Source organism: Macrobrachium nipponense, chromosome 2 (assembly GCF_015104395.2).
Source record: "Macrobrachium nipponense isolate FS-2020 chromosome 2, ASM1510439v2, whole genome shotgun sequence".
NCBI classification, from domain to species: Eukaryota; Metazoa; Arthropoda; class Malacostraca; order Decapoda; family Palaemonidae; genus Macrobrachium; species Macrobrachium nipponense.
The window spans coordinates 22,834,329-22,850,934 of NC_087201.1; the positions used below are offsets into that span (position 1 = coordinate 22,834,329).

The window sequence follows — 16,606 nt, forward strand, 5'->3', positions numbered from 1 at the left end:
TTCCAAGCCCTACAAAAACACCACAGTAAATTTTATAATAAAGCTATATTGACCAATAAACAATGAATTACAACAATTTGGACCATTCAATACCTAACATAACTTTTATTGTAGTACGTACCTGTAAATAAAGTGTATTAGTGCACATGGTACAAGAAATATCGTACATACATGTACATACATATGTAGTAAAATGTGGAATCTTACCTTTCGAGTGAGGCGATCTCCGAAAGTGGCGACAGAGGAGAAGGACAAATGGCAGAAAACATGAACACTTAACTTTACGAAACACATTAAAAATGGCAGAAAAAATTAACACTAAACTTAATGAAACACACTAACAAGTGGCAGAAAACATTAACACGTCTTGATTATCTCCATCTTCGTTCTCCATAGAAAGCATCCTCTACTTTCCGTGAACTTCAGCAACATTCTTGGGATCCATGGCTAATAACGTAAGAAATTAAGTTCACACACAACACAATAAAGTAACTTACAGTACAACGAAAGCGAAATCACCAACACAAATTTACGTTAATAAACAAAATATATGTGAATGAACATTTCAGTGTTTACAATAACGCTGCCGCAAAAAATGGTCAAAGAACGCCTTTACGTACATACAGGCATGATGGGACAGATGCTGACCAATAGGAGAGCAGGATCTTACGGCGGTGACTAGCATCAGGAACCAATGGGAGAGCAGGAGGATGGTGGCGAGTCTACAAAGTTGGCGGCGCGTGAGTTTTAAAATTGTTCTCGGCGGTCCGGGCGAATCTCGGACTTTAGCCTTTTGCAACCTGAATTATTTTTGTTTACAGAAGCAAAAAAATCTTTGTCTTTGCTTTCGTAACTTGGATTTTTCGTAAGTAGAGACTTTCGTATGTTGAGGTTCCACTGTTTTTAGCTGTAGCTAAGGCTACTGAGAAGTTTTCAGAGAAACCTCTTTACAAAAGGCTTGTTCTATATGGTTAAAGAGGGCAAGACCACAATGAAATGAAGAACCTTATACGGATTCCAAGTTCAAGTATGTACCAGAGAAGTGAGAAACTCCTCCTTAACACTTTGAGAGACATCTAGATGTCTTTGTCCTAAGAAAATCCTAAGAGCTAAAGCCAACATGGCCCTTTAGCCTAAAAGGCTGCTACCAATATTTTTTCTCATGCTTGAGAAACAACATAAACCCAAACAAGTTGTTTATAGAGGTATCAGTGCTGGTAAAACCCCTTAACTTGGGACTTGACTTATACACTGACCACGGGTGTTGGCAGAATTGATTAGTAAAGACTCTCTCAGCAATAATACAGTACTAATGGTGTTACTGCAAGATCCCCCTTGAGCCCACCGAAACCATGGGCTGTCTCTCACAGTTATTTGCGGCTTGTAGGATTTTGATGGAAACTTTTATCTCTGGCTGTATGTGTTCACTACTGGAAGCAACTGGAAACCCAGCCTTTCTTGGCCATCTGCAGTAAACAATGCCAAGAGACTACTTACAAGTAGCCAATACATTGAAGACTTCCTGAAACAGCACAAAGGAATGGCATTATAGTCTAGACCTGACCAGGAAACAGCTTGTGTCAGTTGCCCAAGCTATAGGATTTGCACTGATGAACAAAACTGAACTTGGTCTCAAACGGGTTAATAGAAGGGGCTCCCCTCAGCCAACACTTTACTGCAAACCTCTGGAGGTCAAACCCATTCCGTTGCTATTTCTTATCTCGGCAGCCGAGTACATCGGTTAAAACTTTCATAAAGAATAATTACTGCTAGTAAGGTAATAATTCAGGATGAGGTTACATGTGCTAATTTAACAAAACAACAAAGGGCAACATTCGGGCATAGTAGTACTCACTCCTCATACACAAAATTATTAAAATTGTCTCTATTTGAGTACACTGTAATTGCCCTTATATGGCATAGAAAGTGTCAAACTTAATACCTTTAAGTATGGTCAAGTCAGCATTTAACCTTTACAGGCTGGGCTAAAATATATATATTAAGCACATCTGTAGACCAGGCAAACTTTAAGATTGGCCAATTGAAAAAGACAACAATAAAAAGAGAAAGATATGCAAATGCACATGGTATAAGAAAATAAATTGTGATCAGGATCATCTCACGATAGTGGTAAAAGTTCCTAAACCATGGGGGACTCAAAATGAAACATCAATTGACTGTTTACCAAAAGAAATTCCCATAACTAGAAAAGGAGTCAATGCCCAAAACAGAATGTTGAGACTGCTATTGCAAAGTCCACCTAGCTTTGCAATTAAGCCCTGCCCACTGCACGCCAGTGATTGGCTCCCTCTCGAAGGGTGAATGATGTCACACTATACTCTGTTTTTTTCCATCCGTCCATCCGCCTGTGGTGGTCGCGCACGTTAACACTACGTCCTGGGCTTTAAATAGTTATGCTATGTGTGAGTTTTAGGTAAATAAAAGGATATCTGGGAGTACATTTCCAACTGAAAAGTGTTTTATTAATTTACTGTAAGCAAATTACACAGTTAATATTCGAAATAAGATATTACTTAAAGCCCAGGACGCAGTGTTACCATGTGCAAAACACCACAGGCGGATGGAAAAAAACAGTATAGTTAACAGTCCAAATGATTACCAGTACAGATTTGACTCTGTTCAGTTATGTTGAGTTTGTGCAGGAATCAAGACACACAGATTTGAGCTCCAGGAGATGTGAAGTATACAACTGAGATCTCCGATAAAAGATACATAAAGTTATATATCATAATGAAGATCTTGGATAATTTTGTTTGTACATTTTTTATCATCATGTGCACCCTAAATACACACTCATCTTCCCTTTTTTCTTTTAAATTTATGTTGGCCTACATAAGCGATCTGACATCAACCACATTAACTGAAATGAAGCATAGACTTATGCAGCCAGTTCCAATGTTAGGGTATTAATTCATCATAATCCTGCATGGCAAATGTAAATATCAACTTCTTATATTTTGAGGCAATGTCAGGGTATAGGCAGACACATCAAATTCTTATATTTTGAGGCAATGTCAGGGTATAGGCCTACACATCAAATTCTTATATTTTGAGGCAAGTCAGGGCATAGGCCTACACATCAAATTCTTATACATATGTATTTTGAAACAATGAGAGAGTATGGATCTACACATCAATTTCTTATTGCAAATAGAGTAACTTTTAATTAATATAGTAGTTTCAACTCCACAACAAATAATGTATCATAAGCCGACTTTTGAGCACAAGGCAAATGAGCACAAGCCAACTGAGCGCAGGAACATTTGAGCGGCAACATTTGAGCGCCATAAATTTAAATAAATCCATTTGAAAAAGTAAACAACACTGTTTATTTTTTGTCTGATTATTACAATCAATTGGTTATCGTTAAAATTAGCCTGTTGCACATTTTGCAGAAACTGCGTATTTATTTCTTGTTTGACTATTACAATCGTTTGGTTGTTATCATTAAAATTAACCCGTTGCATTTTTTTCAGAATCAGTATGTTTACTTGTTAAAATCAGTCTGTTTAGGAAATTTTAACAAATCTTTCTTAAAGGAAAATTAGTTTTGTTTTATTTCAGTTCACAGAGTATTCTTCAAGAGACCAACAAGAACATCTTCGTTCAATATCTTTTATTATTAGCCTGCAAAGTAGAAATTTGGTTTTATAAACTGTTTTTAACATGATTTTTGTTTAGATATAATTTTATTTACATATATCAAATAAAGCTTAAAATCAGCTGAGTCACGAGTCGAACATCAATTGTGAGTCAAATCAGCAGTGTCGAAAATCGACTGAGAGTCGGATCAGCTAAGTCACGAATCGAACATCAATTGTGAGTTGAATCAGCCGAGTCATAAGGCGAAAACTGACTGAGAGTTGGATCAGTTGACTCGTAAGTCCAATTGATTGTGAGTCAACTCAGCTCAGTTGCAAGTCGAACACAGACTGTGAGGAGTCAAACATGACTGCAAGGATACAAGGCTTCATCAACTGAATAATACCTCTTCAGATATCGAAAGACCAAAGAATTACACCATTGATGCTGTCTATTAAGTGACAAACCACTGGAATAGGACGATAACTATACACTTAGATACGCCTTTCCAGCAGCGTTTGGTTGAAACCTATAAACTCACGACAGGTTCGATTGGGGGGGGAGGGGAGGACCCTCCTCACTACACATCCAACAAGATGCCTTTTCAATGGCTGTCTGCCGATGCCTGCAAAAAGCTACTGGTTCGACCAAGGGGCCAACTATCAGGGCAACTCCCTCGGACTCCCTTCAACTACCAGTATGTCTTCTCCTAAGCTGTTCTTGGCCGTGAGATAAGAGCAGGACAGTGACTTTAGGTCTAGCAGATCCCAGTGGCCAGACAGTCACCTCCTCTAACTCACATCCAGAAAGACGGCTTTCCAGCAGCTGTCTGTCGATACCTGGGACCGACAAGCAACAGGTTCGACTAAAGAAGCAACTACCTGTATGTAACCCCCCGACCTCCTTTGTTGGACCTCCGGTATGTCTTCTCCCAGGTGCGGGGGAGTGGGACAGTGAGCTTTGTCTAGGAGAATCGAGGGACAAGTAGCCGCTTCCTCCACTGCACAAAACTTTACTGTTACACTGATAATTCATGATAATCAAAATAAAATGCTGGCAAAGACAAGGGAAGGAAGCAATGGAGTCAGGCACGGGAGCAAATGACAAAGACAGGAGAAGTAATAGGACAGAATTGGCGTTAGGTTTGGGAGGCGAAGGGAGTCGGTAGACGGGAGGCGAGAGACAGAATGCCGGCGCCTCCGGTAATCTCCGTTACTGATTACTTTCATGAAAATAATCAATTACTAACTACATACTTTATATATATATATTTCACTACAGGTGATTCTGGCATCTAGGCCTGAAACATTCATATTGTATGAATACATTAGCCTTTCATATACTCAGACATGGATTTAAAAATAATGTAAATGCATGCATAACTACAAAATGTAATAATAATGATTTTATATCAACAAGTTGTTTTCGCATTTAGTATCAAAGCCAATCGGACTCTAGTAATGTAAATACTGATTTTTTTCTCCAATTAGTGATAAACGAATAAAACAAATATTATTTACAAATATATGAAATAGCATTTCATGTATTTAGATGTATGTATTTTAAAATAACATAACCTTCTAAATTTATATACAGAGGTACCTCGAGATGCAAAAGGCTCAACTTACGAAAAACTCAGGATACGAAAGCCAATACAAAAAATTTAACGGCTCTACATATGAAAAGTTTTCAAGATACAAAAGGTTTCTGAAAGTCCGATATTCGCCCGGATAACAATTTTGAAAATCGCGCCGCGCGCCGCCATCTTAGTACTCGTAGACTTGCCACCATCCTCCTGCTCTCCCATTGGTTCCTGATGCTAGTCGCGGCCATGAAATCCTTCTCTCCTATTGGCCAGCGTCCCTTCCATCATGCATCTACTATGTACACGTGGTGGCGTGCTTCGGCCACTCGGTACCAGCATTGTTATAGTACGCACGCGGTATTCGTTTTCGGGATTGTCAATGTGTACGTTATTTAAAAAAAAGTGACCAAGATCTCTCACATGGGATGTGATCAAGGTCTCTCTCATGGGATAACTGGAAACTTTGCAAGGTTGGTAGAATATCCACTCCCTGCTGAACAGAGGGTGTAGACCAATCATTTACAACATGCATACCAGTACGTATAATCAAGGCACGTCAGTTTATGTTGAAGGTCAGCAGCCGAACATTCAGTACCCCAATCAGTTGCAGAGAGAGCATTTGGTTGAACAGGGTTTTGATGGACACCAGGGCCAACAGAGTCATGAGGTGCAAAAAAAGAACCAAGTGATAAAAAACAGAAAGTTGAAATTCTGTATATAAAAAAAAAAAAAAAAAAAAAACCTACGTAATGTAAAAAAAAAAAAAGTTTTAAAAATCAAAAAAGAAAAAAAAATAACGGCAGAAATTAAAGCCGCTTTTCATAAAGTGCAATCATTTGTAGAAGACATCCCCCGAAAAGGCTCACGCAGGAACATTGTGTACGTATATTTTTTAAAGTGTACGTACGTACATATGTACAAAAGAAAAAAAACGGCAGAAATTAAATCCGCTTTTCATAAAGTGCAATCATTTGTAGAAGACACCCCCCGAAAAGGCCCACACAGGAACATTGTGAAAAGTAGGCAGAAGCAATCTTCCTTGGATAGTTACGTATGTATGTAGCCTCACTCGAAAGGTAAGCTTCCACATTTTACGTACAGTATATTTCTTGTTACCATGTACACTAATATACACTTTATTTACAGGTTATATTTTGTATTTTTTTATTAATTTAGGTACTGAATGGTCCAAATTGTTGTAGTATTTCATTGCTTATAGGTCAATTTAGCTTTATTATGAAATTTACTGGGGTGTTTTTGGAGAGCTTGGAATGGATTAGCCATTTTACATGTAAAATGTGGTCCAAGATACGAAAACCTCATGATACGAAAGGCACCTCGGAATGGATTAATTTTGTATCTCGAGGTACTACTGTATATAAAATGAGTAATTGACGATATAATTAAGACACCATTGTAAATGTGATTTGTATCTTTTTTTTCTGATTGGGCAGATGTGGTGAGCGGTGACATTCTTAGAATGTAGAGGTCATCAATTTGACTCCATGGAAACAGTGGTCCTAAAGTGACAAGACAGCTCAGCTTTGGAAATGCTGACACAACTTCTTTGGGTGGTGTGATGTCGAAGGTCGCTGCCTAAACAGAATAGACCATGTCCTGTGCCCATGCGCGAGTGGAAGCAGGTATGCTTTCTGAATCTGGTTTTGTGCAGATTCTTGGCCGTGAACAATGATCTATATAATGATGTCACGAACTTATGATGAAATTATGACGACACTTGCCTGGGAGTGTCTTGCGAGTGAATTCGTACTTGCATAAGTGCAAGCTATTTCCCCTACATAATGGGAGAGTAGAATACATTAGATGGAGAACGATACGAAGTCGACAAAGGGCCAAGATGGCTCCTTTAATTGTATTTTTAATTAGTGTGATTAGTGTTGAATGGGTAAGCATATTTATATTTTTAGCCAAAGTGTGGCTTGACTGTATTTTGAATATTTGTTTCAAAGATGTCCTATTCCATTTGACCTCTGATTTATGTCATTTTTATTTATCTTCTTTTGCTTATGTATATGTATTTTGTTTTCTTCTCTAGGCGGATCTGGCTAATGAGAACATATTTAGAAATGGGAATCTAACTGATGTTCCATGGTGTTACTTATAGACTGTGCTATGACCTTTTCTAGTTTCATGACTAAACTAATGTTAGTTATTGTAGAGAAAGGGGTGGACGGGTTTAGTTCGATCCCCAGGGCTATCTGAGTTATTTGGACTTTTGAATTTAACCTTTCAGTTAGTCATTTTGGTTAAAGAACCTGATTTATTTAGTTAATGCTTTGTTCTAAAATAAATGTATTTTTGTAGTTCACGAGTCTGATTTAATTGCCTTAGGTAATTGTGAAATTGGCTGATAGAGAGAGAGAGAGAGAGAGAGAGAGAGAGAGAGAGAGAGAGAGAAGAGAGAGACGAGAGGGAGAGAGAGACGGAGGAGAAGAGAGGAGAGAGAGAGAGAGAGAGAGAGAGAGAGAGAGAGAATGGATGTCACCTCAGTGCCTTCCTGCGCTAAGGCTATGCTACCAAAATGCCTAGCTTACTTCTTTCCTCCTCTCGAGGAAGGAGTTAACATATACTTTTATATGACCAAGCATTTTCATATTAAAGTCTCAAAGCAAATTCAACTCTTATATAAAAGAAAATTTATGGATAACCAATTACTCAAAAAGGAATCTTTATAAAAATTATCAGGAATGAGAATAAAAGTAATCGCAATCAGTAACCGATTATGTGCCCCACTAATTGACTCAAGTGGCCTGTGCTCCAGTCCGCCAAGTGAGCTGGAGGCTCTTGGCTAAGATGTGAAACGTTCACGATTGCGTGACGCCAGGAGAATACCTCCATACGCCGAGGCCATGCAAGCCTTCTCTCCCAAAGCCCCCGTAACCAAACATTAACATCATTCTCACCTTACTACTTTCAACCTCCACACTTTGTCTCTGCAAAGGAAAGTGATGAGTGTTGCAAGCACGACAAACAAAGCAAAATGTATTGGCCTAATGCAAATGTTTGGCCTAGAAGGTAACTATTTACTGGCGGCTTGTGACTATAAATAGCCTATGGCTGGTATACAAAATCCCAAAAGCAAGGTATAACCTAAGGGAATTATGCAACCTTCACGAATGAATTTTGAAAGTGGTAATTGTTGACCGCTGACTTGCATGTAGCCTAATAACGGTAAGTAAACAATAAATGCAAAGGTTCTAAAATACAAGATTGGAATATAATTCGAGAATTATTTTAATGTAATTATTTAATGGTGTCCAACTAATGACCAATGGCCGGTAAACAAAATCTAAACACAAAAGCTTGGCCTAAAGGAATGACGTAAAATCGTTGATTACTTGAGGCAATTATTAACCGACGACTTGCTCATAGCATAAGCCCGGTGAGTAAAACATATATGCAAAAGTATTAGGCCCAACTGAATGGAGTTACATTCAAGACTATTCCCAGAGAATACAAATATCCAACTTGCTGATAATCTGAATTAAACAAACAAATAACATGAACTCATCCTGCTGGAAGGCTACGAATGCGTTCCGGTGGTTGTGTAACACTACCAAAATCTTGTAATATAACCGGAAAATGAGAAGAAGCTGATGTAAGCACTTGATGTTTTGTCAAGAGTGGCAGGAAACAGAATGAAGTGCTTTGCTAAATTGTTCCTAGTATTGCTGTTGGGGGACGGCATTGTACACATACACTGACCAATCGAAGCGCTACTCGCAAAATTTGAATCAGGCTGCCGTACGTTGGAAACTAATAGCTATATAATTACTGGGTAAGTCTCATATACCAAAGTGCCTTTTACAGGTACAGTATAAAAGCAAGCATTGTGATGGATAAGGTAAGAATTGTAATTAATGACATTGTTCCCTCGACCTACAATTTCTTCAAGCAAAATACTGACACAGTATGATGAGTAAATCTGGTGAAAGCTTAGTACTATGTAAAAATTCAAGTTACTATCCACTACCAGATTATACATCCATGTATTCATGATTTACTTGGTTGTATTAGCATGCTCTTATGTTTAACAAATAATCTCTTATTTCTAATTTCTTGTTTCTTTCTGCCTCACCTCCATGTATTTTCTTCTACTTTTGTGAATTAACTGATTTAGTTTTAGTTGTTTACCAATGTAATTCCAGTGGTACCTCACTCGCCGAATGTTTCTTATGTCGAACTTTACATTTTTCAAACTAAATTTTCCAGAAAATTTTGACTGATTATCTAGTTCATACTTGTATTCGACGGCCTACTGGGTCCTAAAAGTTAAATTGTATATTTTTTTTTTCATTTACATTATACATTTTAATGATAACCATATTCAATAAAATAAATAAAAGTATAAAGCATTTAACTTTCAATATAACACCTAGCATACAAGATGTATAAAATCGTATGTAACAGTGGTGACGTCTAGCCCAGCTGACTTGAACGAGGGAGCGCTGATATGTTAAGGAGAGAAGGAGAAGAGAGAGTCAAAATATTACTCTACCTATGTAAAAGCAATAACAATTCACATATAAAATGGAATTTCCCAATAAATTTAATGTAATGATAAAATATCAAAACAATCAAATGCAGTACAGAAAGAAAAGAAAAGAAAACAAAAAAGTCTTAATTCAGCCAGTGTTCAGTGCGCTGAGTGAGATGGTCTAGTTGAACAATATTAACAAAATAGTAAATGAAAGAACAAAGCTTTTCACGATAAAATTGAGCATAAATGATTAACAAAATCAGTCATCATTGCAGTGAGTAATACACAGCTAACTTGAAGTAGAGGGAGGAGACATTTATATTTTTGAGGGATAATGAATGAATGATTTTAAGTTGTCGTGCATCGTGGTATTGTTGAGGAGAGAAGAGATGGTAAAATCTTAACTATAATATGTACGTAAAAGCAGCACCAATTCACATAAAAAATAAAATATTTCACAATAAATTTAACAAAGATAAAACATGAAAATAATCTAATGCAATACAGTAAAAAAAAAAAAAAAAAAAAAAAAAAAAAAAAAAAAAAAAAAAAAAAAGCTTCCTCGAGTCAGTGTTTGGTGCGCTGAGAGAGAGAGAGAGAGAGAGAGAGAGAGAGAGAGAGAGAGAGAGAGAGAGATAGAGAGAGAGAGAGAGAGGAGAGAGAGAGAGAGAGAGAGAGAGAGCGAGAGAGAGAGAGAGAGAGAGAGAGAGAGAGAGATGCTCTGCTTCCCACTGACTTAGCAGTTGGGCTGGGATGATTATTTGCCCATTTCTTTCACTTACACTCAATCTGCCCAAATCACTTTCATTTTTGTTCCGGTAAAATACCTATCTAGTGACAATTGCTTTTTATGATTTTTTACTACTGTAAAAGTAACTAAGCTCTGTAATAAACAAACTGGCGCTCCTTTCAGCCTCTGCATGCCTTCAATTGTTTGTTTAAATGGCTTCCTTGTGAAAAGTTATCTTATCTCTTTATCCTTTTCTGGCATTATTGACTTATTACTTCTTTGTTTGCAAAATCCTCATGTTTGTTTTAAAAGTCTGCTGTTTGCCAAACAATAAGTTGATGTATTGTGGCATAATTCATCTCTTTCGTGCACTTAAGATCCAAGTGTAAACACACTGATTTTTTTCTCTCTCTCTCTGACACACAATTGGACACACTATCGATTCCTTTAATTATCCTTGTACCTAATATGTGAATAAAATTGATTTTGTTATCAACCTTTGCGTACTGCAATCAATTCGGTTACCTCAAAGAGTTCCTGTCTCTCTTCCCTCCATCCCCCAGCCGGCCGGGCGCCATTTTCACCAAACAGTTCATAAATCATACTCAGAAAAAATAATATTTTGAAAATCTTACTTTAAATAACGTACTGTTTCATTACTTTACACACTTAATTAAACTTTTGAACACATTAACAATAGAAAAAATGTGAAAAAGGGGATTTTTTTGGGTTAGCTGGAACAAATTATCCTGATTACCTTAATTTCTTATGGAGATATTTGTTTCGTATTTCAAACAAATCGTACTTGGAACAGCCTTCTGGAACGAATTAAGTTCGAAGCCTGAGGTACTACTGTGTATTAATGATTATTTTGACACCAATCTCTTCTGTGTAAAGGAGATGCAAACTATTATTTTACATAATTTTGTGTCCAACTTAACATTGTCTACACTGAGGAGACAATACCCATAAATTTTTGTGAAATAACTTTAAAGTCTACTTCAACTTTGTGAAAAGTTACACACCCTTACAACCACTTCATACACATAAAGCATCAACAGATTATTATATTACCATCTCATGATACACCTAGTAAGCACACCCTAATAAAATAATAAAAAGGTGTAGTATGTAGTATACCTTTTAATTCTCCAAAATAGAAATAAATCTTACAATAATATCAACTGCCCTACATTAGGCAGTGATGAATATATGTAAGAAAGCTTAGCTCTACACTTAGCTTCATAATCCTTAATATGTAAGAAACCTTACCTCTGTACTTAGCTTCAAAATCCTTAATATCTTGAATATCTATCTTCTTAAACATTAGTCTCCAATACTCATCCCAGTCCCTGTCTTCAGTAACTGTAGCTTCATCGTCTACTTCTCCTGATGATTGGAAAAACAACAGCAAGTTAATAAAAGAACAAATTGGAAATATATACGTGTCAAAAAAACTCCCTGAAAGAAGAATTCTTGTCCTGTTGTATTTCTTAAATGATAAAACTGAAGATCACTGTTACGGAAATGAAGATCTAATTTTACTTATCCTATAGCACTAACATTAATTTGTTTTCAAAGCAAAGTTTAAAAGATTCTTTCTGGTTAATTATCACAAGGCTTCATCACAAATATCATTCAGTGCTTCCCATTGTTAAGGAAGATGTAGATGACACTAATCAAAGTAGACTGACTGGAGTCCTCTATCAGTAAATTAAGAGGTTTCAGTTCATTTCAGGGAAAACTATGTTGTATTTGAAATGTTTGGGAGCCAGATGCAAAGTTCAACTCTCCAGTATTTTCTTGAAGCTGAATCAGTATTCAGGAGGAATGTATGCTACACCTTTGTAGAGTTTCTTTCCAATAAGAGATCCATATGGCTGGATATAAAAACTTTACCTGTAACCTTTCCCGGTTTTTTGTTATTATTACTTATCATATAGAAAAACAATGACAAAAAATATGTTGAATTAGCCAAAAAGTGATTGAGTAAACTGAAAAGGGAAAAGGAAAAGGTGGCTGATCATGATGCCAGCTTACCAGTAATGACTACTTAATTGATAAAGCATCAATCTACTGAAGAGTGATGTCTCATGAGATTACTTCCACCATTTTCTGATCAAAAGCAATCACTCTCTCATGAAAGCTACCTAGTCCCTATAAATAACGCATCACTAAAGTACTAGCCATTGTACTTCCAAGCATACCTCCATGTACTGGTACCTGTTTCAAGAACTGATATTATATCTATTCTGCAATTCTAAAATCAATGACACTACAAATTATCCTTCTGTACGAATGAAAGTCTCATTAATTACCGTCAAAATAACGTAAAGCTATAAACGTTGAAGTTAAGCACCAGTCACCCTGGGTTTACAACCAGCTCCCAACCACCTGCAACCTCCAAAACCAGTGGCCAGTGAATGACCACTGAACATTTTTTGAGGTGGTCAACCAGTCATAACACTGGTAGTCCGAGTGGGCAGCTGATGAGTGCACAGTTGCCCACCAATGTGCAATTAGTATACCACTGTTGGAGACATCAGATAACTAGGCACCCTCCAGTCATATACTAAGCACTCAACAGTCATAATAGGTTGACGGCCATAATTTTTTTGAGTGGCCCATCAGTCACCAGGTGGTCAGAAATCAACATGCTATTGAATATATTGGTTCCTCCTGTGCAGTCAACCACTCTATACCTGGTGAGTAAATATCACAAGGATAGCAGTTCCCCTAGCACCCAACCAATTCATGCTCTTAGCAAAACTGACGACACATTAAGATGCAATTGCTTTGGCTGTTCTCCTCTATAAACTAATAAAAGTAAAAAGACGAAGGATAAGGTATTGGGTGCAGCCCTGGATATCACGACAACGGTAGTGTGGGAATTACCATAACCCGATGGAAGAACTGAAGAGGAAAGCCCGAGAGAACTTTCATGGGAATAAGCCTGCAATGTTCCATTAGCTACAGCTAAGGTTGACACCAAGGTATGACCAAATAGGAGACTAACTTCAGACAACCTCTGCCTCTGGGACTCCAACCCACAATAACTTGAAGGTTCCTGGCAAGTGATGAGTTACCAGTCTATGCTATAGTTTCTGTGCGCCTCACAAAACACCCCTCTTCGTCCTTAAAGTTTGTATGAATATCAAGAAAAAGGGTCAAGAAGCTGCGTCGCTTCCAACTACAAGGGTACGTGGAGTGAGGTCAGTAAATGTTATGCCGAGTGTTGGAACTTTCATCGCACAATGGGGCAACTGACAGCAAGCATCAAAAGAGCACCAAGGAATTAGGGATCTGTCTTTCAAAATTATCAGTGATTCTTTTCCATCATTTTGCTTAGACTTGTGGATGCTGATGATAAGTTCATGTGGGTTGATGCCAGTGGCAACAGTTTAAGTTCACAAAAGGAGATGTGTTCAATTCATCCCACTTAAAAGAGAGCAAAACCCTTGGGCTTCCTGCAAATGACAAACTTCCTGGTGATAACTGACTGATCCAATACTTCATTGTTAGTGATAATGCCTTCCCCTTGAAAAAGCAGCTCATGAAACCATTCACCAAATGCAATCTTACTCTCAAGGAATTATTGGCAAAAATTATAAATGCATTCTTTACAAGGCAAGAGACAGCCTGTAATGTCTCTTGCCTTGTAAAGAATGTTTTCATAATTCTTGCCATTAGATTTCACTGCTCACTAACCATGCTAAACCTAGACCCAAAGACAGTACAATCAATAGTGTTTGATTTGATTTAATTTATATAGATTTTGGCATTATGCTAAGCACTGGGCCAACTAAGGCCATTCAGCGCTGAAACGGAAATTGACAGTAAAAAGTTTGAATGATGTTACATGAGGAAAACCTCGTAGTTGCTCTATAAAACAATTGTTAAGAAAGGGTGGACTGTAAGATAAAAGAAAGAGAATATGAACGGATGTACAGTAAAAAGAATGAAAGTAGTTGCAGCTAGGGGCCGAAGGGACGCTGCAAAAACCCTGATGTAATGCCTACATTGCACCAAATGAGGTGCACTGACGACACTAACCCCCTACGGAGAATCAATAGTGTTGGCAATTATCTGCTTTTTTATTTTCATTACAGGCAAGTGTACACGCAGCATTAAACCATGGATTATCTTCAAGATGGAACAAGGATTTTAGATGGAATTTTTCTCTCAATAATACATAGTTCTAAATACTAAACAATATTTGTACCATTATAAACTATGTATGTATTTGTATTGCTACATCTGAGCTCAATAAGATAATGATGAATACCAACCCTATTGGCTTTGGATTTCAAATAGTATTTCTTTTTTGTAAAGCTTACATCATGAACGACCAGATTTATCGCCACACTATCCTTGATCAAACTATCAGATCAACCCACCACTAGACCCACTCCAACACCTACCGCATATTTCTGTGTAAAAGACAACCTTGAGATAAGACAAAGTACAAAATTATTGGAAATTTCCATGAATTTATCTCAAATCTGCAGTATACGACGACTACCAAATCACAAAACCATTTGTGTATAGGCTAGTTTTTGGTTACAGTATATAATTGCATATCATGTGACTTTTGAAGAACAAATTTTCAAGCTAATTTTAATGGGGTTGCATCACATAACAAGATATAAAATTAGAGTATGTAACATTCAGATACTATTAGCATTGTAATATAAAATACAAACATGGAATTTTTATAATAAAATGAAACTTATCATATTTACTGTACAATTATACAGCTGTAGGTTCCTAACATTGCAGACAAAAGTTTCAAAATTTTGTAGTGGCACTGCAACCGCCTATTAGGTGACGTCATCTCTCGCCACTTGAGGGAGGAACAGGTACAAAAGACCAGGTGTCATCAGTTCATTCTGCCCAACCATCCACCTATGGGGAGGAGGGAGGGCTTTAATTAAATAATTGTTCAGTAAGCATGCAATAAAATTTAATTTTATTGTAAAAATTCCATTTCTGGGCTCAGCTCGTGTCGGCCTATGAAAGGATCCTTAATATCATTCTTTCTAGGCAAAATTAATCTAAAATTACCAGAGAAAAACAAAATTAAGAAAATGTCAGTAAAACTGACTCGCTCACTCTATAAAAGAAGTGTCGGTATGAGAATAGGGGCGAGTGGGATCACTACCACGAGACATTCACCATTTAGACCTTCCAATCAAAATCCCCACTAGAGAGAGCTGATACTAACGGGTGATGCGGCCGCTACTACTACTACTAGGGACGCCACGGACAGCAGCGCCCCTAGCGGTCATCCTTAATCATTAGACAGTACGCGTTGTACGCTTTTTTCACTTGTGCTGTATATCTTTGGATTTACCTCCTTATCAATCATGGAACGTGCTGCCATCGCATCGGCTAAGTTAAGTGCCTCATAAGTAGTATTTTACCGTATTTTAGTCTTCCAGGGACCAGTATTTTCCTTCTAATAGGTCATATACGGTTTCCCGGTCGACTCGTGGCGGCGCCATGCTGCCTCATGTTAAGAATTCCCGGTCTTCCATACTGGGACTTCTTGTACTTATGGGCTTACTATATCACGTTCATCGTTTTTTACATCGCCTTTTTAGCTAGGTCAGCCCTTTTACCATTTCTCTTAGTTTGGTATTTAGGGCTATTCTGTCTGGCCCAGCATCCCGGCTCTTGCTCTTCATCGGCTATCGCTGGCTCCAAGTAGTCAACTGTTCCTCGGAACAGTTTGCCTCCTCCTGGGCTTCTTTTTCTTTTACTAAAAGTGTCTTTTCCACCTTTTACGATGTAATTTTAGTTCTATTTAGGGTGTTAGGCTAGCCTAGGTGCATGTCCCATGTATTGGTACAGCCTGGTTCACGTGGCCCTCCCACGGTTGTGTTGCTATCGCGGCTTAGGCCACTTGCGGTCACGTGTTCCATCGCACCTTACCCTTCCCCTTCCCTCCCTACCAGGTATAGGGAGGGGTCTGGGGGACCCCTTGGTTGCCATGACAACCTCAGTAGCCTTCCTCCCTCCTTCTCTGAGGAGGCCAGGGGTTCTTCCCAGCTGGGGTATAGGGCGACCACTTGTATCGGGTACCGGGTCACCGAGCGGGTAGTTGTTGGGACGGGGAGGAGTAGGCCACCCCCCCCTCTCTCTCTCCCGCCGCGTTACGCCGGGAACCCCCCCCCCCCCCCATTGC

General features: G+C 38.1%; 1 protein-coding gene across 1 annotated transcript in view; it reads right to left on the minus strand.

The window, feature by feature from the left end:
• Positions 1-16,606, minus strand: part of LOC135220482 (dnaJ homolog subfamily C member 9-like) — a 187,193-nt gene that overhangs the window by 63,401 nt on the left and 107,186 nt on the right. Inside the window, exon 3 of the mRNA XM_064257610.1 lies at positions 11,692-11,808. Within this exon, the coding sequence (XP_064113680.1) occupies positions 11,692-11,808 (117 nt within the window). The remainder of the gene's footprint in view (positions 1-11,691; positions 11,809-16,606) is intronic.